This window comes from Leucoraja erinacea, chromosome 21 (genome assembly GCF_028641065.1).
Source record: "Leucoraja erinacea ecotype New England chromosome 21, Leri_hhj_1, whole genome shotgun sequence".
Classification (NCBI taxonomy): Eukaryota; Metazoa; Chordata; class Chondrichthyes; order Rajiformes; family Rajidae; genus Leucoraja; species Leucoraja erinaceus.
The window spans coordinates 174,740-198,748 of record NC_073397.1 but is presented as its reverse complement, the minus strand read 5'-3'; the positions used below and the strand labels follow the sequence as shown (position 1 = coordinate 198,748).

Here is a 24,009-nt window from a genome sequence, read left to right as displayed (position 1 = left end):
CTCTCTCTCCCTCTCTCTCTCTCTCCCTGTCTCTCTCAATTCAATTCAATTTAAAACTTTATTGGCATGAAAAAAAAACATTGTTATATTGCCAAAGTATAAAACATGACATATATATTTGAAATACATAAGTATAAATACAAGTATACAGTGTATGGATAGATATGTCCCTGTACATAAACACGCAATAGGCCTATAGCCCTTTATTGATTCTACACGTTCTTGTAGTTGTAAGCAGTACAACACAATAGCAAGTTTAGCAATTCAATATTAATTTCTGAGTGTCAGTTGATGTCAATTAGTGTGTTCGTACATATATGCATGTTGGCCATTCACCGTCTCTCAGGTTATGGCATGCTGTTACGTATTGTGCACCAAGATGTGCCGTATTTCCTTCGCCTAGTTCTTTAAAATCAGGGGTAGCCACACAGAGTTTGTCAAAGTATCCTTTCCTTGTTTTGTCAATTTATTTGCATTTTAGGAGGAAGTGCACCTCTGTTTCAACCTCATCTGTCAAACAGTGGCCGCATATTCTGTTTTCTCTTGGTTGCCAGAATCTCTTCTGTCTTCCTTTTTCAACTGCCAAATAGTGGTCACTAAATCTGTATTTGGTGAGGGTCTGTCTCAGCTTTCTGTCTCTAACAGTTGAGAGATAGTCTGCTAATTTATAATCTCTTTTTAGGGCACGGTAACATTCTAATCTGCTTTGGCTTTTGGTTTCTTTATCCCAATGTTCCAAATACGTTTCTTCATCAAAACACTATCCTGGAAACTTTCCAATCAGGTTTCAGCGCTCACCACAGCACAGAGTCTGCCTTGTTGAAGGTACACAATGACCTACTGCTCACCGTTGACTGTGCAATTCTGCTCCTTCTTGACCTCAGTGCAGCATTTGATACTCTCGACCACACCATCCTAATTGACCATCTCCAGTATGGAGTTGGTATCGATGGCACTGCCCTGAGCTGGTTCATCTCCTACTTCAAAGGTAGGAGTTCCTCTACGAACTTAGGCAACTCATTCTCCTCCCCAGCAAATCTCTGCTGTTGGGTTCCACAAGGTTCCATCCTTGGCCCCATTCTCTTCTCCCTGTATATGCTCCCCTTAGGCCAAGTCATTGAAAGGCACGGCATTTCCTTCCATTGCTACGCAGACGATACACAACTCTATCTCCCCCTGAAGCCCAAAAAACAATCAAATCTGCTTAACCTTATCCACTACCTCGAGGATATAAAGTGTTGGATGGCCCAGAGCTTCCTCCAACTAAACAAGAGTAAGTCTGAGGTCATCCTTCTCGGCCCCTCGGACTCAATCAAAATGATAGCAGGCAGCCTTGGAAGCCTTACCCCACTACTCAAACCTCACGTCAAAAACCTCGGCGTGATATTTGACTCAGCACTGAAATTTGACAAACAAGTCAATGCGTGGTAAAAGCTAGCTTCTTTCATCTTCGGACGATAGCTAAAATAAAAAAATTCCTCCAGTTTGATGACCTGGAAAAGATCATCCACACATTCATCTCCTCCCGCCTAGATTACTGCAACTCCCTTTACACTGGCATCAGCCAATCTTCCCTGTCCCGCCTGCAACTGGTCCAAAACGCCGCAGCGAGACTCCTGACGGGCACCCGAAAAAGGGACCACATCACCCCGATCCTGGCCTCTCTCCACTGGCTCCCTGTGCGGTTCTGTATACATTTCAAGACCCTCCTCTATGTCTACAAAGCCCTCAATGGGCTTTCCCCCTCCTACATTAAAAGTCTTCTCACCCACCACTCCACCTCCTGGTCCCTCAGATCGGCCGACTTGGGGTTGCTGAATATCCTGCGGTCTAGGCATAAGCTTAGTGCCTTTGCAGTTGCAGCCCCTAGACTGTGGAACAGCATCCCCTTCCCATCAGAACTGCCCCCTCCATCGACTCCTTTAAGTCAAGACTAAAATTTTATCTATACTACCAAGCTTTCCTGACGTCCACTGAGCGAGGGTTACATGTATATATGTATTTAGTTTGTTTGTCTATACTATTCTTATAACAAATGTAAAGCACTTTGGCCAACGAGAGTTGTTTTTTAAATGTGCTATATAAATAAATGTGACTTGACTTGACTTTACATTGTTTGATAATTTGGTTCACTCTAACTGGTGATTGGGGATCAATATTGATCTGAGGCTGGTCAGGATTTAACTGGATAGGGTTTAACTGAATAGGGGTAGTTAGTCTCAGTACCAACTGACACAGGGAACTCTTTTCTGGGTTCCCCTCTTGTGTTTGAAGGGCTTTAAACTGGAGGGTATCTGGGGGGGCTAGATTTAAGGTGATTCCAAAAATGTGGTGCTCTTTTCTGGATATTTATTATCAGTGGGTATCTGCCTTGTTCCGCCCTACATGCGTTTGTTAGTGTTTTCCTTTGGATATGGAGGATGTGCCGACAAAATTCCACATGCAGGGCCTCCGTTGTATGTTATTCCCATTTACTATAACTATGGTGACTGAGTGGACCCCATACTTCACTACCATAAAGCACAATAGGCTGGATTACAGTCAAATATTTTAAGCCAGATTTTAATTGGAATTTGGATGTTGTAGAATAGTAAGATTAAACGAGAACTTACCAGTTTGAAGTTTGATCTGTATTTTATGAGGAGGAACGTTGAGGGAATACATGAAAGAAGCCCGCTACTGCGCATGCGTGTCATCCTTCAAAGCAGCGGTGTGAGGTCACAGATACCCTATATTGACCTAAAATAGCAAGATTATCAAAGAGATACCAGCTTAAGATATGACCCTATGAGGGTGGGAGCGGAGGGCATGTATTCCCTCAACGTTCCTCCTCATAAAATACAGATCAAACTTCAAACTGGTAAGTTCTCGTTTAATCTTACTATTTTACTTCGGAGTCACGTGAGGGACTCCATGAAAGATTTCAAAGCTCTGTGACCTCATGCCGTGGAAACGAGTCCATGCTTCACAACTGCCTTGGTAGTTAGAGAGAAATTTGTTAATTATATTCAAAGCATTCATAACAATTATTTAATGGAAATGATAAATAATATCGAATTAATTCAAATCATAACCCTGTATTCTTCAGGGATAAATTATCATACAGAACTTAAAATTGTTCCCCGAAAAAACGTTCCCATACTGCTAACTGGTTTGTTAACATTTCTGAAACGTATTCTCCAACAACCATCCTGCAATCCTGAGGATTTGGTCCATGGATACATCAAGGCGTTTTGCTGCAGATGTAGCTGCAGCCCTGGTGGGGTGAGAATTAAATATGTTATTGTCCACTCCCGCCTATCATATCCCATATTTCAGCCACCGCGAAATGGTCTGAGTTACACTCTATGGTACAGTATCTTATAGCTGATTAAACACCAATTCCTTGCCTCTGATAGCCTTTTTCCCTTTACTGTATAACAAAACCGTACTTTACTATACAGAGGCATTGTCCTCCGAGTAGGCCATCAATTCTATGACCTGCCCCGCTAATCCTGGCCTATTTTGTTTAATAATACGGTCCTGGATCACAAACCCCAATGTTCGTGCCACAATAGTGAAGCCATCCAGTCTTACTTTTAGCAATAACTGGAGCTTATGCACTGTGACTAGCGCTATCAGCATTACCATTTCTAGTTAGTTATCCAGATTTAATGCTGTAGCCGGCGACCAATTCCTTAGCAAGATCAAAGCCACACTTACATTCCAAATATAGTTGTCTTACTGTTTCTTGCCATTAATAACTTGACAATGCACTTTCGGCACTATTCACAGTGCTGAAACACAGTCCTCCATATTGCAGGCTGGTAAGCAACTGTAGCACCCCCGGAACATCCTTATTTCTGTGGTCCAGAAAGTTATCATGGCAGTAATTAGTCCATTTTAATATGACCTAAATACTGTTATAGAGTAGACCTTCTTCGTGCTGCTGTGATCATGTCCACAGTTCTTTTGATAGCCCCATATCCCATAGCGGTGTTTTAGAGTCTACAACCTACTAAATCAATATTTTCTATGACATGGATAGCTATCCTCAGTTACTGGATGCACCAGCAACTTAGGACTACGTCTACCGTTATACATAGTTCCAGCACCATGTCCTGTACCCCGGAAAAACCATAGTTGGGTAAGCCAATCAGGTACTAAGACATCCCCAATGCCGATTCCTGTTGAATGTCCCTTCGTACCCCAAATTTATAAATAGACAAGGAGGTAATACATAAATGAAAAACCCCTCCCCTAGTGCAGTGAAACAGCATCTGTAGCTTCTGCCTCAGGATCTGGTATCAATGATACATACCTCGGTAACTGGTGATTTAACCCCGGATGCAATTCTAATATCCGGCCTTACCTACTTTACTGATTTTAGCAAATACCATCTATCCAACATCCATTTAGTACTTCCAATAATTTTTCGTGGCCTGGTGTCTGCCACTGATTTAGTATCCCTGGTAGATACGTAGCCCATAACCAAATATTCCTTTGGACACACCATTCCCAAGTTTAATTTGCCAATTCATCACAAGCTGGTGATGTCTTTCCACCCATATGACTTAAATATGCCATCACCGAGGTATTATCTATCTACCATCTACCATGCTGCAGTTTCATTCCTGAGCAATAAGATTTTTGCCCATGAAATGCACTTAACATTTCTAACCCTTAGTGTTATGTAGGTTAGCTTCTTATATATTCCATCTCCCCCATAGCTCGAGATGGTATCAGTTGTACCATAACCAATTGCACTGGCATCTGTTTGTAATAGCACAGCCGAGTTGACCTCTGTGGCTTTCCATATTAGTAAGTCATTAACATATTAAATGTGTTAATGGTGTCAATTTTGACTTAAGTGGCTGGACAATGCATCCCAGCTGCACAAACAATTGATTAATGGCAACCACTGCCTAACATGCCGATTCCTAAGTTATTCCCACAATAAGGATATCATCCAACTATACCATAATTCTATGATTTTGGTGTTGCAGCAGTCCCAACACTGGTTTAAAATTTTTTCCCCCAGTTTGATATTGAATAGCAAGGATCTTAAATTAATACTTCCCATAGACTAGCCTGCTGCACACTAAATCTTAGAACTGCTAAACATATCCATTTTTAAAATGAATATATTGCACAACATTGTGAAGTATTGATAATCCATAATAATACGGCATCCCCCATCTTTCTTATTTCTAATAAAGATGTTTGAGACAAATCCTGTTGTTCAGGTTTAGTTTATTTCATACCAGCATGTATATCTATCCGGTTATGTACTGGAGGGTTTTGTTCGTGTAGAACTCTATCAGATATCCCTTAAAACTGCTAAGGATATATCTGTCCATGGATATATTACACCAAGCATCAACATGAAGTTGCAATATCCCCCCAACTTCCGTGCTCCCTATTAATACTGGAGCCCCAAATTCACCTACCTCCATGGTTATTGGTGGTAACCAAGTTATTTTCCTTGGTTTCATATGCGGTTGTGGAGAGCCTAAAGGTTAATGTTAGTTTGCATCTCCACAGTGGTCGTCCCGGCCAAACCCTAAACAGGACGCTGCTGCTGGGTACCTCTGCCCAATTCTTTGTAGTATAATTACAAAAACACACTACCTCTCTTAGGATGCACATAAGGTTAATGTCTTCCCCAGAAATCCTTTGGATGCTTTAATCAGCCCCAAAGTCAAGCCACCACGCCAATTCTTTACCTGTTTAGACAGGTCTCCCCCCCCCCCCCCAAATAACGGGGTCTATAGCCCTTTGCTCACATAGTATAGCGAAGTAGGGTCTAGAGCTGGCTGAATGGCCCTTCAACTACACATTTCAAAAATTAGTGCTAATGGCATCCTTAAGGTCACTAATTTTGTACACCTTTTTTAAAACATGCGGGCCAAAGCTGTATGCCCGCCATGAGACCTTTCAGAGTATTACGGCCTTCCCAACACGTCTGCAAATGCACCTGTAACAATGGCTACATTGAGAGCACCACAATATTCCCGGGGTATAGAACCCTTGCCAACACTTCAGCAAACTATTAGCTTGAAGTTAATGGGTGGACTCACAGTCCTTCAATACTCACAGCCATCCTCTCGAAATCATTCTCCGTGAGTTCTGCTGGCAGTACTGCTCATCATGTTCGGCAGGTTGTTTTCCCCCCCTTCAATAGGGGACAGTGGCTCCACTCCTGCTCAGGCTTTACCCCGTCAGACCTTCCATACCCTCCTCAGAGGCGTCCGACATTTCATGCAGCCCATATGGGAAACTGCTGTGGGACTTATATTATTTGCCCACTGTGGCTTCCTCCAATCCCGGAGCCTGCCACTATGGAGAATTTTACTCCAGCAAACCGCTCCAGCCGACTTACATGCTCTCGGGCACTAGTCGTCGCGGGTGCTTAATATATGGGACCGCTCCTGCCGACCTTGGTGCTCTCGGGCACTAGTCGCACGCGGTATATCCCACAGCCCGTCCCCATGCCTACGGGCACTGGACCGTTCCCCATGGTCCTGGTACTCACGGGCACCTCTACCCATTTAGGGTGAAGTTTGGCACTCGCTCCCATCTGGGAGATGCTGGTGCCGACATTTATCGCTGCCTGCTGCTGGTCATTAAACAACAGCAAACTCTGTGTTGGCAGCCCTTCAGCTCTGTACTGACATCAGTAGCTGGTTGCCTGCTGTTCAGCAACACACAGTAACGACCTGTGGCTGTGCCCTGACGTCCTTAGCTGGCTCCCTGCTGTTCAGCAACACACAGTAACGACCTGTGGCTGTGCCCTGACGTCCTTAGCTGGCTCCCTGCTGTTCAGCAACACACAGTAACGACCTGTGGCTGTGCCCTGACGTCCTTAGCTGGCTCCCTGCTGTTCAGCAACACACAGTAACGACCTGTGGCTGTGCCCTGACGTCCTTAGCTGGCTCCCTGCTGTTCAGCAACACACCAGTCTCTTCAGAATACAGCAAGCACGTCTGGAAAAAAGCACCAAAAGGTAAGGGAAATTTGTTCTTACCTGTACTGGTTTTCAGCCTGCCGTTTTCGGAGGAACGTCCTTCCTCCCGCAGCCCCACGGACCCCGTAGCGCAGGTCCATGGGCTGCTGTCCCCGATGTCGGCTGCTCTCTCTCTCCCGGGTGGTGCAGCTGCTTCAATCAGCTGCGGAGCCCCTAACGACTGCATCTAAAAATAGACCCGACTTGGTCTAGCAACTCCCCGGGCCGTGTAGCTTAGTTTCCCGCCCGGCAGCAGTCATCTTGCCGGTGCGGGGAGCGACGTCGGGCACAGCTGTTCTGTGCTAAAAATAGCCGTTTGGGAATCCCCTCCAGAGGATTTGCGCTAACTGCTGCTGCTGGTTCTGGCTGCAATATTTCTGCAGTCTCTTCTCCAGCTCCTGCAGCTTCTTGTATTTCCTACCTGCAAGGTAAGTGGAAAAATTTTTTGCAGTCTCTTACCTGCTTCTTTGCATTTCTCTCTAGGGAGACGTCGTCTCCCACGTCTGACTCGTTCAATGCGTGTATGCGATATGACACGCATGCGCAGTAGCGGGCTTCTTTCATGGAGTCCCTCACGTGACTCCGAAGTAAAATCTTCTTTTTATTGCATACAGAGCTCTTCGAGCTTTCTCTTTTAGTGAGTTCACTGCCATATTGAAATTCCCTGATGCTGAGACAGTTAGACCAAGGTAAGTATAGCTCATAGTGTGTTCAATAACAGTACCATTGAGAGTAAATTTGTATTTATCTTCCTGACATCTGGGTCTTTTCTGAAAAATCATGATGTTGGTTTTCTTTAGATTTACTGCCAGGGCCCTATTTTGTCAGTACTTATCAAGTAGGCCCAACTGTTGCTGCAGTCCCTGTTCTGTGAGGGACAGCAAAACCAAGTCATCCGCATAAAACAGGGACTTCACCTCTCCGTCCAGAAGACAGAGGCCCGTGCTCTGGTCCAACTTTACAGCCAAATCGTTGATATATACATTAAACAGTGTCGGGCTCAGATTGCTGCCTTGCCGGACGCCTCTTCTCTGGGCGAAGAGATCAGTGCGTTTGTCCCCAATTTTAACGCCACATTTATTATTCAGATACATTGATTTGATAAGGTCATATACCTATCCTCCTATACCACAGCCGAGGAGTTTGTAATAGAGCCCTTCATGCCAAATAGAGTCAAATGCTTTCTCAAAGTCAATAAAACAGGCAAATATTTTCCCATTTTTCACTTGGTGTACATGTTTTTCAATGAGTGTGTGGAGGGTATAAATGTGGTCAGTGGTACGGTGTTTTGGGAGGAAGCCAATTTGGTTTTTACTGAAAATGTTGTGTTTGTTAAGGAAATCCTGCATTCTGTTATTTATGATACTGCAGAATAACTTCCCTAGGCAGCTACTGACACAGATGCCACGATAATTATTTGGGTCTAATTTGTTTCCACTCTTATAAATGGGTGAAATAAGCCCTTGACACCAAATATCAGGGAAATAACCTGAACATAGTATGATGTTGAACAGCCTAAGCACTATGTCCTGCATCTCCGGAGTTCTGTACTTGAGCATTTGATTTTTTATGCTGTCTGGACACAGGCTTTCTTTGAGTGGAGAGATTTTATTTTTATGGGTCAGTTCTTCCAGTAATTGGGAAATCAAGAGGGTTTTGATAATCTTTAATTATTGTTTCTAGTGTTTTGAGTTTTTCTTTGATATGGGAATAATTTGAGTTTATTTTATTTATTGGGATGTCTTTATATAGAGAGTGCTCTCCAGATATCACCGTCTTGAATTGGTAGTGTTTGTAGTTTTGGTGTGCTCAGGTACATATCCCAAAATTGGTTTTGATTTATGGAATTTTCAATTTCTTCAAGTCTCTTGTGAGTGTAATTTTGTCTTTTGTTCCTAATCGTGTGTTTAAACCTTTTAATAACCATATAACATTATAACAATTACAGCACGGAAACAGGCCATCTCAGCCCTACAAGTCCATGCCGAACAACTTTTTTCCCTTAGTCCCACCTGCCTGCACTCATACCATAACCCTCCATTCCCTTCTCATCCATATGCCTATCCAATTTATTTTTAAATGATACCAACGAACCTGCCTCCACCACTTCCACTGGAAGCTCATTCCACACCGCTACCACTCTCTGAGTAAAGATGTTCCCCCTCATGTTACCCGTAAACTTCATTCCCTTAATTCTGAAGTAATGTCCTCTTGTTTGAATCTTCCCTATTCTCAAAGGGAAAAGCTTGTCCACATCAACTCTGTCTATCCCTCTCATCATTTTAAAGACCTCTATCGTCCCCCCTTAACCTTCTGCGCTCCAGAGAATAAAGACCTAACTTATTCAACCTATCTCTGTAACTTAGTTGTTGAAACGCAGGCAACATTCTAGTAAATATCCTCTGTACTCTCTCTATTTTGTTGACATCCTTCCTATAATTGTGCGACCAAAATTGTACACCATACTCCAGATTTGGTCTCACCAATGCCTTGTACAGTTTTAACATTACATCCCAGCTTCTATACTCAATGCTCTGATTTATAAAGGCTAGCATACCAAAAGCTTTCTTTACCACCCTATCTATATGAGATTCCACCTTCAAGGAACTATGCATGGTTATTCCCAGATCCCTCTGTTCAACTGTATTCTTCAATTCCCTACCATTTACCATGTACGTCCTATTTTGATTTGTCCTGCCAAGGTGTAGCACCTCACATTTATCAGCATTAAACTCCATCTGCCATCTTTCAGCCCATTCTTCCAAATGGCCAAAATCACTCTGTAGACTTTGGAAATCCTCTTCATTATCCACAACACCCCCTATCTTGGTATCATCTGCATACTTACTAATCCAATTTACCACCCCTTCATCCAGATCATTGATGTACATGACAAACAACAAAGGACCCAACACCGATCCCTGAGGCACCCCACTAGTCACCTGCCTCCAACCCGACAAACAACCATCCACCATTACCCTCTGGCTTCTCCCATTCAGCCACTGTTGAATCCATCTTGCTACTCCTGCATTTATACCCAACAGTTGAACCTTCTTAACCAACCTTCCATGAGGAACCTTGTCAAAGGCCTTACTAAAGTCCATATAGACAACATCCACTGCTTTACACTCGTCAATTTCCCTAGTAACCTCTTCAAAAAATTCAAGAAGATTAGTCAAGCATGACCTTCCAGGCACAAATCCATGCTGAATGTCCCTAATCAGACCCTGTTTATCCAGATGCTTATATATATTATCTCTAAGTATCTTTTCCATTAATTTGCCCACCACTGAAGTCAAACTAACAGGTCTATAATTGCTAGGTTTACTCTTAGAACCCCTTTTAAACAATGGAACAACATGCGCAGTATGCCAATCCTCGGGGACTATTCCCGTTTCTAATGACATTTGAAATATATCTGTCATAGCCCCGGCTATTTCTACACTAACGTCCCTCAATGTCCTAGGGAATATCCTGTCAGGACCTGGAGACTTATCCACTTTTATATTTTTCAAAAGTGTCAGTACTTCTTTTACTTTGAAACTCATAGTATCCATAGCTACTCTACTAGTTTCCCTTACCTCACATAATTCAATATCCCTCTCCTTGGTGAATACCGACGAAAATAAATTGTTCAATATCTCCCCCATCTCTTTTGGCTCTGCAGATAGCTGTCCACTCTGTCTCTCCAATGGACCAATTTTATCCCTCGTTATCCTTTTGCTATTAATATAGCTGTAGAAACCCTTTGGATTTACTTTCACCTTACTTGCCAAAGCAACCTCATGTCTTAACCATATAATATAACCATATAACAATTACAGCACGGAAACAGGCCATCTCGACCCTTCTAGTCCGTGCCGAACACATAATCTCCCCTAGTCCCATATACCTGCGCTCAGACCATAACCCTCCATTCCCTTCCCATCAAGGATTAGTCTTCTTTTAGCTTTTCTAATTTCTTTCTTAAGATTCTTTTTACATTCCTTATACTCCTCAAGCACCTCATTTACTTCATGCTGCCTATAATTATTGTAGATCTCCCTCTTTTTCCGAACAAGATGTCCAATTTCCCTTGAAAACCAGGGTTCTTTCCACTTTTTACTGTTTCCTTTCAACCGAACAGGAACATAAAGATTCTGTACTCTTAAAATTTCCCCTTTAAATGTCCTCCATTTCTCTTCTACATACTTCCCATAAAACAAAATGTCCCAGTTCACTCCTTTTAAATCATTTCACATCTCATCAAAGTTAGCCTTTCTCCAATCAAAAATCTCAACCCTAGGTCCAGTTCTGACCCTCTCCATAATTATATTGAAACTAATGGTATTGTGATCACTGGACCCGAAGTGCTCCCCAACGCATACCTCCGCCACCTGTCCCTTCTCATTTCCTAACAGGAGGTCCAGCACTGCCCCTCCTCTAGTAGGTACCTCTATGTATTGCTGCAAAAAACTATCCTGCACACATTTTACAAACTCCAAACCATCCAGCCTATTTACAGAATGTGTTTCCCAGTCTATGTGTGGAAAGATGAAATCTCCCACAATCACTACCTTGTGCTTACTACTAATATCTGCTATCTCCTTACATATTTGCTCTTCCAATTCTCGATCCCCATTTGGCGGTCTATAATACACCCCTATAAGTGTTGCTACCCCTTTCCCACTTCTCAGTTCCACCCAAATAGCCTCCCTGGATGAGCCCTCCAATCTATCCTGCCAGAGCACTGCTGTAATATCTTCCCTGACTAGCAATGCAACACCTCCACCTCTTGCCCCTCCAATTCTATCACACCTGAAGCAACAAAATCCAGGAATATTTAGTTTCCAATCACAGCCCTCCTGCAACCATGTTTCACTGATCGCCACAACATCATACTTCCAGGTGTCTATCCAGACTCTTAAGCTCATCCACCTTTCTTACAATGCTCCTAGCATTAAAATATGCACATTTAAGAAACCCCCCGCCTCTTATTCTCTGTTTATTTCCTTTATTTTCTTTCTCCTCTTGTGTCCGAGTGCTTCCCATTTCTGCTTCCTGCCTCCCATTCTGTCTACTAGCTTTCTCTATTTGAGTCCCTCGCCCCAACCATTCTAGTTTAAAGTCTCCCCAGCAGCCTTTGCAAATTTCCCCGCCAGGATATTGATCCCCCTCGGGTTCAAGTGCAACCCATCCTTTCTGTACAGGTCCCACCTTCCCCAAAAGATGTCCCAATGATCCAGGAACTTGAATCCCTGCCCTCTGCACCAGTCTTTCAGCCACGCATTTATCCTCCACCTCGCTCCATTCCTACTCTCACTGTCGCGTGGTATAGGCAGTAATCCTGAGATTGTTACCTTTTTGGTCCTTTTCCTTAACTCTCCTCCCAACTCCCTAAATCCTCCCTTCAGGACCTCTTCCCTTTTTTTACCTATGTCATTGGTACCTATATGTACCACGACCTCAGGCTCCTCTCCCTCTGATTTCAGGATATCTTGGATGCGTTGAGACACGTCCGAGACCTTGGCAGCAGGGAGGCAGACCACCATCCTGGTCTCCCGACTGCGTCCACAGAATCGCCTATCCGACCCCCTAACAATAGAGTCCCCAATTGCCCTCTTCTTTTTGTCCCTACCTTCAGGAGGAACAGGGCCGGTCTCTGTGCTGGAGGCCCGTCCGCTCTCACTACCCCCGGGTAGGCTGTCACCCCCATCCGTACTCAAACAGGAGTACTTATTTGCGAGGTGTACCGACATTGGAGTACTCACTCGTTCCTGCCTCTGCCCCTTGCCCTTCCTTAACGTGACCCACATGTCTCTCTCCCGTGGTTTTGGAGTGACCACCTCCCTATAACCTCCTCTATAACTCAATTTTATGACCTCCTCACTCTCCCTGACCAGACAGAGGTCATCGAGCTGCTGCTCCAGGATCCTAATACGGTCCCTTAGGAGCCCCATCTCGCTGCACCTGGTGCAGATGTGGACGTCTGGAGGGCCATCCGACACCATGACCTCCCACATCTGACATCCCGAACAGTATACTGCACTGACTGTCATTCTCCCGCCTTACCCTGGATCTGATACAAGTATTATACAATAGAAACTGCTGGGAGAAATCAGCAGGTATCTGACTCACAACAGCTGCTCCCTCTTGACCTTTAAACTGCACCTTTATTATATAAACAAAAAGCACTGTGCCCTTAGCTCACTGTAACTTTAACCAGAAAGCAGCAATGCTAAACTGAGGTTGCACCCAATCAGCTGCTTCCTCTAGTCTGCTTCCACCAATCAGCGGCTTCCACCAGAACCCTCCCTATGAAGTGTGGAACGTTACAGACTTTGGTAAGCCCTGACCCTCCTCCACTCTCTCCAACGGTCCCGGGCCTCTGTGAAAGCAAGCCCCGCGCTCGATTTATATACTCACCGCCCTGACCCTCCTCCACTCCCTCCAACGGTCCCGGGCCTCTGTGAAAGCAAGCCCCGCGCTCGATTTATATACTCACCGCCCTGACCCTCCTCCACTCTCTCCAACGGTCCTGGGCCTCTGTGTTTAAGAGTTTCATTATATCTAATACGTAAGTCTGGGTTGTTTGGTTGACGGTGTTTTTGGTTTGATATTTTCCTCAGGTCTTTTCTGACACTTTTACACTCATGGTCGAACCATTTTTCATGGCTGTGTTTTTTGATAATTTTTCTCTTCTGTTTCACAAGGTCTGCTTTGATGGCTACCTTGTGAAAGATCATGTTAATGTAATTTATAGCCATGTTTACAACATCTCTAGTAGTCTCATATATAGGTTTGTCTTGAATTTCAGTATTTTATTTGTGAGATCGGGTGAGTTCAGGGCCATGATGAATTTATCTCCACTATCTGAAGCCCATTTGTAAGTGATTTAGTTTATACAGCTTACTGGGTTCCTTTTTTACGTCTTTAGTTTGAACAGGAAATTTTAGGTACACGTTGATTTGACTATGGTCTGAAAGAGGGGACTGCTGCCTAACAGTGAATGCACTGATAGTGCAGGGGTCTATGTCAGTAATTGTGTAGTCTACCACGCTAGACCCAAGAGCTGAGGAATATGTAAACCTTCCCAGCGAATCCCCTCTGAGCCTACCATTAACTATTCTATCTATCTATCTATCTATCTCTCTATCTATCTCTCTCTCTCTCTCTCTCTCTCTCTCTCTCTCTCTCTCTCTCTCTCTCTCTCTCTGTCTCTCTCTCTCTCTCTCTCTCTCTCTCTCTCTCTGTCTCTCTCTCTCTCTCTCTCTCTCTCTCTCTCTCTCTCTCTCTCTCTCTCTCTCTCTCTCTCTCTCTCTCTCTCCTCTCTCTCTCTATCTCTCTCTCTCTCTCTCTCTCTCTCTCCCTCTCTCCTCCTCTCTCTCTCCTCTCTCTCTCTCTCTCTCTGCCCCCATCTCTTACCCACTGTGTTGCTGCCTTCCAGGAGCTGATCACTGCCTGGTATATTGGCTTCCTCTGCCTCATCCTCGCCTCCTTCCTGGTTTTCCTGGCAGAGAAGGATGACAACAAGGAGTTTGCAACATACGCAGATGCCTTGTGGTGGGGTTTGGTGAGTGGACGAGCTGCTTGTGTTGGTAGTGGGCACCCTGAGGTACCAGCCCCGACCTGGGTAGACCCCTGGGACCCCTGACGCTGCCGGGAGTTGGTGGGTGGGAGAGGTTGGCAACTGTTGGCAGTGCCGTGTCACCAGGGTTGACACCACATCTCCACAGGGGCACAAGGGGGCTGGTCAGGGAGAGGTATGGACACGGAGCGACCTGTAAATGCGTTCCGACCGATACGAGGTCCTTGGAACCCTTTCCCTTGAATTTTGCCGAAAAATGGGAACTTCACACCTTCCTGACCCACTCCCTACACATCAGGGAGAATTTACTGAAACAATTCTCCCACAGACACAACGTCCTGGCCCAGTGTGTGCATTCACCAGTGCTGCAAATCCTGGCAAGTTCCCTGTAGAATGTTCCAATTGTTGCTTCCATTCCCGGCAATATCCCAGCAATGCGTTTTCCACCTCGGACATGATTTGGAAAAGTTCCTCGGAATTCCTGAATGTTCTCCCAATCCTCTAGGGCAGCACAGTGGCGCAGCAGGTAGAGCCGCTGACTCACAGCACTAGAGGCCTGGGTTTGATCCTGACCTTGGATGCTGTCTGTGTGCAGTTTGCACGTTCTCACTGTGACCGTGTAGTTTTCTCTCGGTGCTCCAGTTTCCACAAAGATGTGGTTAATTGGTCCTCTGTAAATTGCCCCCTGTGTGTATGGAGTGGATGGGAAAGTGGGATAAAGTAGAACTAGTGTGAATGGGTAATCGTTCCATATACCTACCACCCTTTGTGTAAAAACATTGCCCCTTGGGTTCCTATTAAATCTTTACCCCCTCATCTTAAAAAAGGGTGAGGTCAGATATTCTCATATTCATTCATACACTTGGGTGGATGAGAAAGTGGAATAACACAGAACAAGTGTGTATGGGTGATGGATGGTCGGCATGGACTCAATAGGCCAAAGGGCGTTTCCATGCTGTATCTCTAAACTTCCCAAATCCCCCCCAGTAAATGAGGATCGATGGCCAAGCACAGGCTGCGAGGCGAGGGTGTCTGGTTGGGTTGGGGTCCACTCCTCTGCTCCTCACTGTGACTTGCCCCAACTCCACAGATCACGTTGACCACCATCGGCTATGGTGACAAGTACCCCATCACCTGGAATGGCCGCCTGCTGGCCGCCGCTTTTACCCTCATCGGAGTGTCCTTCTTCGCTCTGCCAGCGGTAAGCATACGGTGAACACGGAGATGAGGATATACCGACCTGTCACATCCCTGAGCCCAGAGGGATTCTGTCCCACTCCGGAATCCTGGAGCGACTCTCCCAACTTCCCATTGTGATCCATCCCAATGCTGCAGCTATCTCCCCGTCTCCATCACGTCTCCCCACTATTAAGAGAATTCCCTGGGAATTATTCCAATTGCTTGCCACATTCCTGGAAAAACCTCTGGGAAGCAGTTTCCAACCCTTACTTGATTTGAGAATGCCTTTTGGCTCCACATCTGACCTTCCCAAGTGCCAGCATCAACAAAGACTGTCAGGACTAGTGGAGGCCCAGATATGATCATCAGTGATCTTGTTAAATGGCGGGGTGGTCTCAATGGGGCATTGGGCTGTCCTGCCCCTCGTAATAAGATGCTTCTACTCCCTGACCCCTCTCCTATCCTCTGTGGGCTCTACAATGCTGTGCTCAGGGTGGGAGAGTGCAGCTAGACACCTCCCAGTATTTCTGGTTGGTTTCCGGCTGCCGGGACACGTTACTAAACGGGTTTCTCTGAGTGCGGTCATGAAGGGTCAGTATGAGGCTGTTTCGCCCTTCGGTCATTTCAACCACGCAGTGAGACCAGGGCCAGTTGATGTCCCACCTCTGCCCAAAGCCGTTGGCTCGACTTCCCCAAACATCCATCCCTGCCTGAGCCTTTTCTATCGCTGAGACATCCATCGCACACCCTTCAGCCCTTCCTGACTGTTCCCTCTTCCACATTCCAGGGAATCCTGGGTTCAGGGTTTGCGCTGAAGGTTCAGGAGCAACATCGGCAGAAACACTTTGAGAAGCGACGGAATCCCGCGGCTGGCCTCATCCAGGTGAGGGGTGGGTGAGAGGGGGTGAGAGGGATGTGGCTCTGGAGGGAAGGTGAGACATAGAACACGAGTTACCCACGGGATCCAAGAACGGCTAGTTACATCACAGCAGGGATGTCCCAAGCGAGGGATGTCCATGGGGTAGCTCGTGAGATGTTGCCTGCACTGTCCAGGGGTCAAGAGTGAAGAATGGTTTATTGTCGGTGGTCCCGAAATGGAACGATGAAATGGACGTTAACCTGGGATTACCAGGTCATGCTTGGACAGTGACCCTGGGATCACTGGGTCAGGCTAGAGCACTGACCTGAGATTGTTCAGGTGGTGCAGAGTCTGTGTGAAGGGGCTCCTTCTGCTAATGTTCTTGAATGAGGAAGCATCGATTGGGGAGATGATGTGAACCATTTCTTCAGGCTGCGAGTCGAGGCTGGGACAAGGACCAGGCACCAGTCATTGGGAATTTGGAGGAAGCTCTTCCCTCGGAGGAGTCTGGTCATCTGTCCCAGGGGGCCTGCACATCTGTCCCAATTGTGTAGGGCCTCAGTCAATCGAGCTTGTCAGGTTGTGTTCCATGGATTGGGAAGGCCTGAACCCATTGTACGTGGGATCAGGTTGAAGAGGCTGTTGTAGCCGGCTCCTGTCCCCGTTTCTCGTGTTTATACCCTGTCTTTGCCCTCACAACAGACAGCCTGGCGTTACTACTCCACCAGCCTGTGTCGGACCGATCTCCACGCCACATGGCAATGCTTTGAACAAACGTTGACTGTGCCAATGTACCGGTACGTGTCCTAAACCACCTCCTCTCCTCACCCACCGCATAACTTTCACATTTGGTTTCTTAATTTCATTTAACTAATTTGTTTAATTTCAAATTTCTTTTTATTTCCTTCCATTTTAGTTCAGTTCCACAAAAGTTTCTTTTTGCTCCATCGCCTCACTGTAGTGTCAATGCCGTTGTCAATCAGTCCCCATTGAAAGGTGGAGTCCATGTGTGAATGGGGCCTTGGACAAGTAGGTACATTGTGTATCTGTGTTCCTCTGCGCTGTATCTGCCTCACTCGATAACAAACCTTTCCTTCCTCCCCCAAACCACGCCGACTTCGACCTGTGACCCTCCGTTAAGGCAGGTGACCTCCTGTTGTGATTCCACCATCTGTAATCCAAACTTGGTTCCCATACTTGTGACCAAAGGTAGACACAAAGTGCTGTAGTGCCTAGGCCTACACGATCTCCCAGTTGCCATCCATTTCAATTCCCCTTCCCATCCCACACTAACCTTTCCAGCCTGGGCCTCCTCCATTGCCAGAGTGAAGCCGCAATCAAATTGGAGGAACAGCAACTCGTATTTTGCTACAACCCAGGGGTGTGAACATTGAATTCTCAAATTTTAAATAACTTCTTCTTGCACTCCCCTCTCCTCTTGCCCCCCCCCCCCCCCCTTCCACTACCCTAGTTATTTAACCAGTTCCACAGTTCTCCACAATGTATCTCTTCACCTTCCCTAGCCAACAATGGGCTTACCTTGCAGCGCCCTGACTGAGGTCATTTGAGGCCGCCCCTGACTGCTCCAGATCTTTTCTCGCCTCCAGCTCCCCCCACCTCCCCACCTCCCCACCCTCTACTTTCAGTCTGAAGAAGTGCCACGACCCGAAGTGTCACCCATCCTTTTTCGTCAGAGATGTTGCCAGCACTTTGCGTCTATCTTTACCATAAACCAGCATCTGCAGTTCCTTCTTTCCACCTTCAATCTGTGACCATTACGCCAGATGACCTCCTTATGTTCCCGATGTTTGGGGAGTCCAGAACCAGGGGACACAGTTTAAGAGTAAGGGGTAGGCCATGTAGACCAGGGATGAGGATGACGGGTTAGAACTTAATTGGAGGGGGCCCAACATCCTAGCGGGCAGGTTTGTTAATGCAACACGGGATGGTTTAAACTGGATTGGCAGGGGGGTGGAATCTTGTACAGGACAGAGGCATGTGGGAGGCTAGAGGTTGGTATGGAGGGTGGTGCGGGAAAGGTTAGTGGACAGAATAGGCAGGTGAAAGGCGGAGAGTGAGGAAGGAGGGTTGCTTTAAACTGCACATGTTTTAATGCAAGGGGCCTGACGGGTAACCATATAACCATATAACAATTACAGCACGGAAACAGGCCATCTCGACCCTTCTAGTCCGTGCTGAACACGTATTCTCCCCTAGTCCCATATACCTGCGCTCAGACCATAACCCTCCATTCCTTTCCCGTCCATATAACTATCCAATTTATTTTTAAATGATAAAAACGAACCTGCCTCCACCACTTCCACTGGAAGCTCATTCCACACCGCCACCACTCTCTGAGTAAAGAAGTTCCCCCTCATGTTACCCCTAAACTTCTGTCCCTTAATTCTCAAGTCATGTCCCCTTGTTTGAATCTTCCCTACTCTCAGTGGGAAAAGCTTATCCACGTCAACTCTGTCTATCCCTCTCATCATTTTAAAGACCTCTATCAAGTCCCCCCTTAACCTTCTGCGCTCCAAAGAATAAAGCCCTAACTTGTTCAACCTTTCTCTGTAACTTAGTTGCTGAAACCCAGGCAACATTCTAGTAAATCTCCTCTGTACTCTCTCTATTTTGTTGACATCCTTCCCATAAATAGGCAACCAAAATTGTACACCATACTCCAGAATTGGCCTCACCAATGCCTTGTACAATTTTAACATTACATCCCAAAGCTGTAATGAGGTAAGGCTGATGAGCTTAGGGCATGGATAGGTATGAGCGACTGGGATGTTGTACCCATGACTGAAACTTGGTTAAGGGAGGGACAGGACTAGCAGCTCCATGTTCCGGGTTACAGGAGCTTCAGGAGAGGCAGGGTGAGGGAAAACGAGGAGGGGGGGTGGGGGTTAAGGAGGATGTCACGGCAGTGATCAGAGGTGACATTACGGACGGTTCGTCTAGAGAGGCTATATGGGTGGAGGTGAGGAACAAGACAGGGATGATCACCTTGTGACCCATGCATAGTCAACGGGAATTAGAAGAACAAATATGCCAGGACATTGCAGACAGCTGCAGGTCAAATAAGGTTGTTATAGTAGTGGATTTTAACGTTCCCAATATGGACTGGGAAAATCATAGTTTGAAGGGTTTAAATGGGGTGCAATTCCTCAAAAGTGTTCAGGAGTGTTTTGTGGAGGCCCCCACACGTGAGAGGGCAGCGCTGGGTCTATTATTGGGAAATTGGGAAGGGCAAGTTAATGAAGTGTTTGTGGAGGAGCCTATTGGGACCAGTGACCACAGTTCGATTAGGCTTAAGATAGTTATGGATCGGGACAGAGTGGGTCCACGTGTTAAAATGCTCAACTGGGGTAAGACCAACCTTGAGGGTATGAGAGAAGGTCTCGCTTAAGTTGACTAGAGCAGGTTATTTGAGGGGAAAGGAATATAGGCCAAGTGGAATGTTTTTAAAAGTGTGCTGACGAAAGCTCAGGATATGTACGTGAAAGGCAAGCAGGTGAATGTAAGGAAGCTTAGCTGACGAGGGAAATTGAGATGTTGGTCAAAAACAAGAAGGATGAATGGGACAGGTACAGGCAGCTGGGATCAAGTGCAGCCCTGAAGGAGTTTTGGGAACTAAGGAGTAAACTGAAAAAGATCAGAAGGGCAAAAAGGGGCCAGGAGATAGCTCTGGCGACTAGCATTAAGGACAATTCCAAAAGATTTTATAAATACATAAGGAGGAAAAGAGTAACTAGAGAGAGAGTGGTCTCAGGAATCAAAGCGATCATCTCTGTGTGGAGCCACAGGAGACAAATCTCCAGGGCTTGATCAGACTAGAGAGGAAATTGCGGGAGCCCTGGTTGAAATTTACTTGTCGTCCTTAGATGCAGGAGAGGTGCCGGAAGACTGGGGGGTGGCAAATGTTGTGCCTCTTTTCAAGAAGGGCTGCAGGGAAAATGCTGGGAACTATAGGCCGGTGAGCTTAACATCTGTAGTTGGAAAGTTACTAGAGAGTATTCTGAGGGATAAGTTATACTGGCATTTGGATGGGCAAGGTCTGATTAGGGATAGTCAGCATGGGTTTGTACGTGGGAGGTCGCATCTCACAAATCTAATTGATTTTTTTGAAGACATGACCAAAAAGGTCGATGAGGGCAGAGCTGTAGATGTTGTGTACATGGATTTCAGTAAGGCATTCGACAATGTTCTGCATGGTAGGCTGCTCTGCAAGGTTAAATCGCATGGGATCCAAGGAGAGATAGCTGAAATGATAACAAATTGGCTCCATGGAAGGAAGCAGAGGGTGATGGTGGAAGGTTGCTTCTCGGACTGGAGGCCAGTGACTAGTGGTGTGCCTCGGGGTTCGGTGCTGGGCCCGTTACTGTTTGTCATCTACATTAATGATTTGGATGAGAACATACAGGGCAAGATTATCAAGTTTGCAGATAGTGAAAATGGTTGTGAAAGATTGCAGCAGGATCTGGATCCATTGGCCAGGTGGGTGGAGGAATTGTTGATAGAATTTAATACAGATAAGTGTGATGTGTTGCATTATAGGACGTCGAACAAGGGCATGACCTACACAGTGAATGGTAGGCCTCTGGGTAGTGTTGTAGATCAGAGGGATCTAGGAGTACAGGTGCATGGTTCCTTGAAGGTCGTTGCAGGTAGATAAGGTGGTCAAAAAGGCTTTTTGCATTGAGTATTGGGAGGTCATGTTGCAGTTGTATAAGATGTTGGTGAGACCGCATTTAGAATATTCTTGCCCAGAGTAGAGGAATCGAGGACCAGAGTTCATAGGTTCAAATTGAAGGGGAAAAAATTTAATAGTAATCCGAGGGGTGACGTTTTCACACAAAAGGTGGTCGGTGTATGGAACAAGCTGCCAGAAGAGGTAGTTGAGGCAGGGACCATCCCATCATTTAAGTTAGACAGGTACATGGATAGGACAGATTTGGAGGGAAATGGACCAAGCGCAGGCAAGTGGGACTAATGTAGCTTGGACATTGTTGGCCGGTGTGGGCAAGTTGGGCCGAAGGGCCTGTTTCCACACTGTATCACTCTATGACACTCTGACTCTAAGCAATTAACTTAGTAACCTGAACGTCTTTGGAATGTCTAAGAGTAAACCTAGCAATTATAGACCTGTTAGTTTGACGTCAGTGGTGGGCAAATTAATGGAAAGAATACTTAGAGATAATATTTATAAGCATCTGGATAAACAGGGTCTGATTAGGAACAGTCAACATGGATTTGTGCCTGGAAGGTCATGTTTGACTAATCTTCTTGAATTTTTTGAAGAGGTTACTAGGGAAATTGACGAGGGTAAAGCAGTGGATGTTGTGTATATGGACTTCAGTAAGGCCTTTGACAAGGTTCCTCATGGAAGGTTGGTTAAGAAGTTTCAATGGTTGGGTATTAATGGTGGAGTAGCAAGATGGATTCAACAGTGGCTGAATGGGAGATGCCAGAGAGTAATGGTGGATGGCTGTTTGTCAGGTTGGAGGCCAGTGACGAGTGGGGTGCCAGAGGGATCTGTGTTGGGTCCACTGTTGTTTGTCATGTACATCAATGATCTGGATGATGGTGTGGTAAATTGGATTAGTAAGTATGCAGATGATACTAAGATAGGTGGGGTTGCGGGTAATGAAGTAGAGTTTCAAAGTCTACAGAGAGATTTATGCCAGTTGGAAGAGTGGGCTGAAAGATGGCAGATGGAGTTTAATGCTGATAAGTGTGAGGTGCTACATCTTGGCAGGACAAATCAAAATAGGACGTACATGGTAAATGGTAGGGAATTGAAGAATGCAGGTGAACAGAGGGATCTGGGAATTACTGTGCAGAGTTCCCTGAAAGTGGAATCTCATGTAGATAGGGTGGTAAAGAAAGCTTTTGGTGTGCTGGCCTTTATAAATCAGAGTATTGAGTATAGAAGTTGGGATGTAATGTTAAAATTGTACAAGGCATTGGTGAGGCCAATTCTGGAGTATGGTGTACAATTTTGGTCGCCTAATTATAGGAAGGATGTCAACAAAATAGAGAGAGTACAGAGGAGATTTACTAGAATGTTGCCTGGGTTTCAGCAACTAAGTTACAGAGAAAGGTTGGACAAGTTAGGGCTTTATTCTTTGGAGCGCAGAAGGTTAAGGGGGGACTTGATAGAGGTTTTTTAAATGATGAGAGGGATAGACAGAGTTGACATGGAAAAGCTTTTCCCACTGAGAGTAGCGAAGATTCAAACAAGGGGACATGACTTGAGAATTAAGGGACTGAAGTTTAGGGGTAACATGAGGGGGAACTTCTTTACTCAGAGAGTGGTGGCTGTGTGGAATGAGCTTCCAGTGAAGGTGGTGGAGGCAGGTTCGTTTTTATCATTTAAAAATAAATTGGATAGTTATATGGACGGGAAGGGAATGGAAGGTTATGGTCTGAGCGCAGGTATATGGGACTAGGGGAGAATACGTGTTCGGCACGGACTAGAAGGGTCGAGATGGCCTGTTTCCGTGCTGTAATTGTTATATGGTTATATGGTTATATGAATGTGGGAGGAAACTGGAGAGCCCGGAGCAAACCCATGCGGTCACAGGGAGAACGTGCCAACTCCATACAGACAACAGCCATAGTCAGGATCGAACCCGGGTTTCTGGTGCTGTGAGGCAGCAACTCTACCACTGCACCACTGTGCTGCCCACAGTCATGATGTCATTGCTGACTTGAAATCCAGAGCTTTGTTTTGTAATGATATGTGTGTATTTGCACTTCTAAAAGTTTAAAGACTAGATTCTCAAATGTTATGTTTAATTTTTAAAAAGTAGATTTTATACTTTTTATTTGGCCACAAAATCAATACAAAAGAGCAGGCTGTATTGACGGAAAAAACCCAATTGATAAATGTTTAAATGCTCTACGTACTGGCACCTTTTTGTCTACACAAACACCACTGCTCCAACTACAGAACACATGGTCATACGAGGGGTTGGGGAAGAACTGGTAATGATAAGTATATAATTTATCACCAGAGGCGCAGCAGGTAGAGCCGCTGCCTCACAGCGCCAGAGACTCAGGACCGACCGTGACCTTGGGTGTTGTCTGTGTGAAGTTTGCACGTGCTCTCTGTGATCATGTGGGTTCACTTCAAGTGCAGATAGATACAAAATGCTGGAGTAACTCAGCGGGTCAGGCAGCATCTCTGGAGAGAAGGATGATGATTCGGGTCGAGACCCTTCTTCCTTCGAGCGCTCTGGTTTCCTCCCACTTCCCAAAGACATGAGGGTTTGTCGGTCCATTGACCCTTGGTGTGTAAGGAGTAGTTGAGAAAGTGGGATAACATAGAACTGGTGTGAACGGGTGATTGTTGGTTGGCGTGGACTCGTTGGGCCAAAGGGTCTATTTCCTTGCTGTATCTTTTAATAGCTCAAT

General features: G+C 45.6%; 1 protein-coding gene across 1 annotated transcript in view; it reads left to right on the top strand.

The window, feature by feature from the left end:
- LOC129707149 (potassium voltage-gated channel subfamily KQT member 2) overlaps positions 1 to 24,009 on the top strand; it is a 124,938-nt gene that overhangs the window by 52,309 nt on the left and 48,620 nt on the right. Inside the window, 4 exon segments of the mRNA XM_055651920.1 lie at positions 14,412 to 14,537; positions 15,643 to 15,753; positions 16,519 to 16,614; positions 17,293 to 17,387. Coding sequence (XP_055507895.1) covers positions 14,412 to 14,537; positions 15,643 to 15,753; positions 16,519 to 16,614; positions 17,293 to 17,387 — 428 coding nt within the window.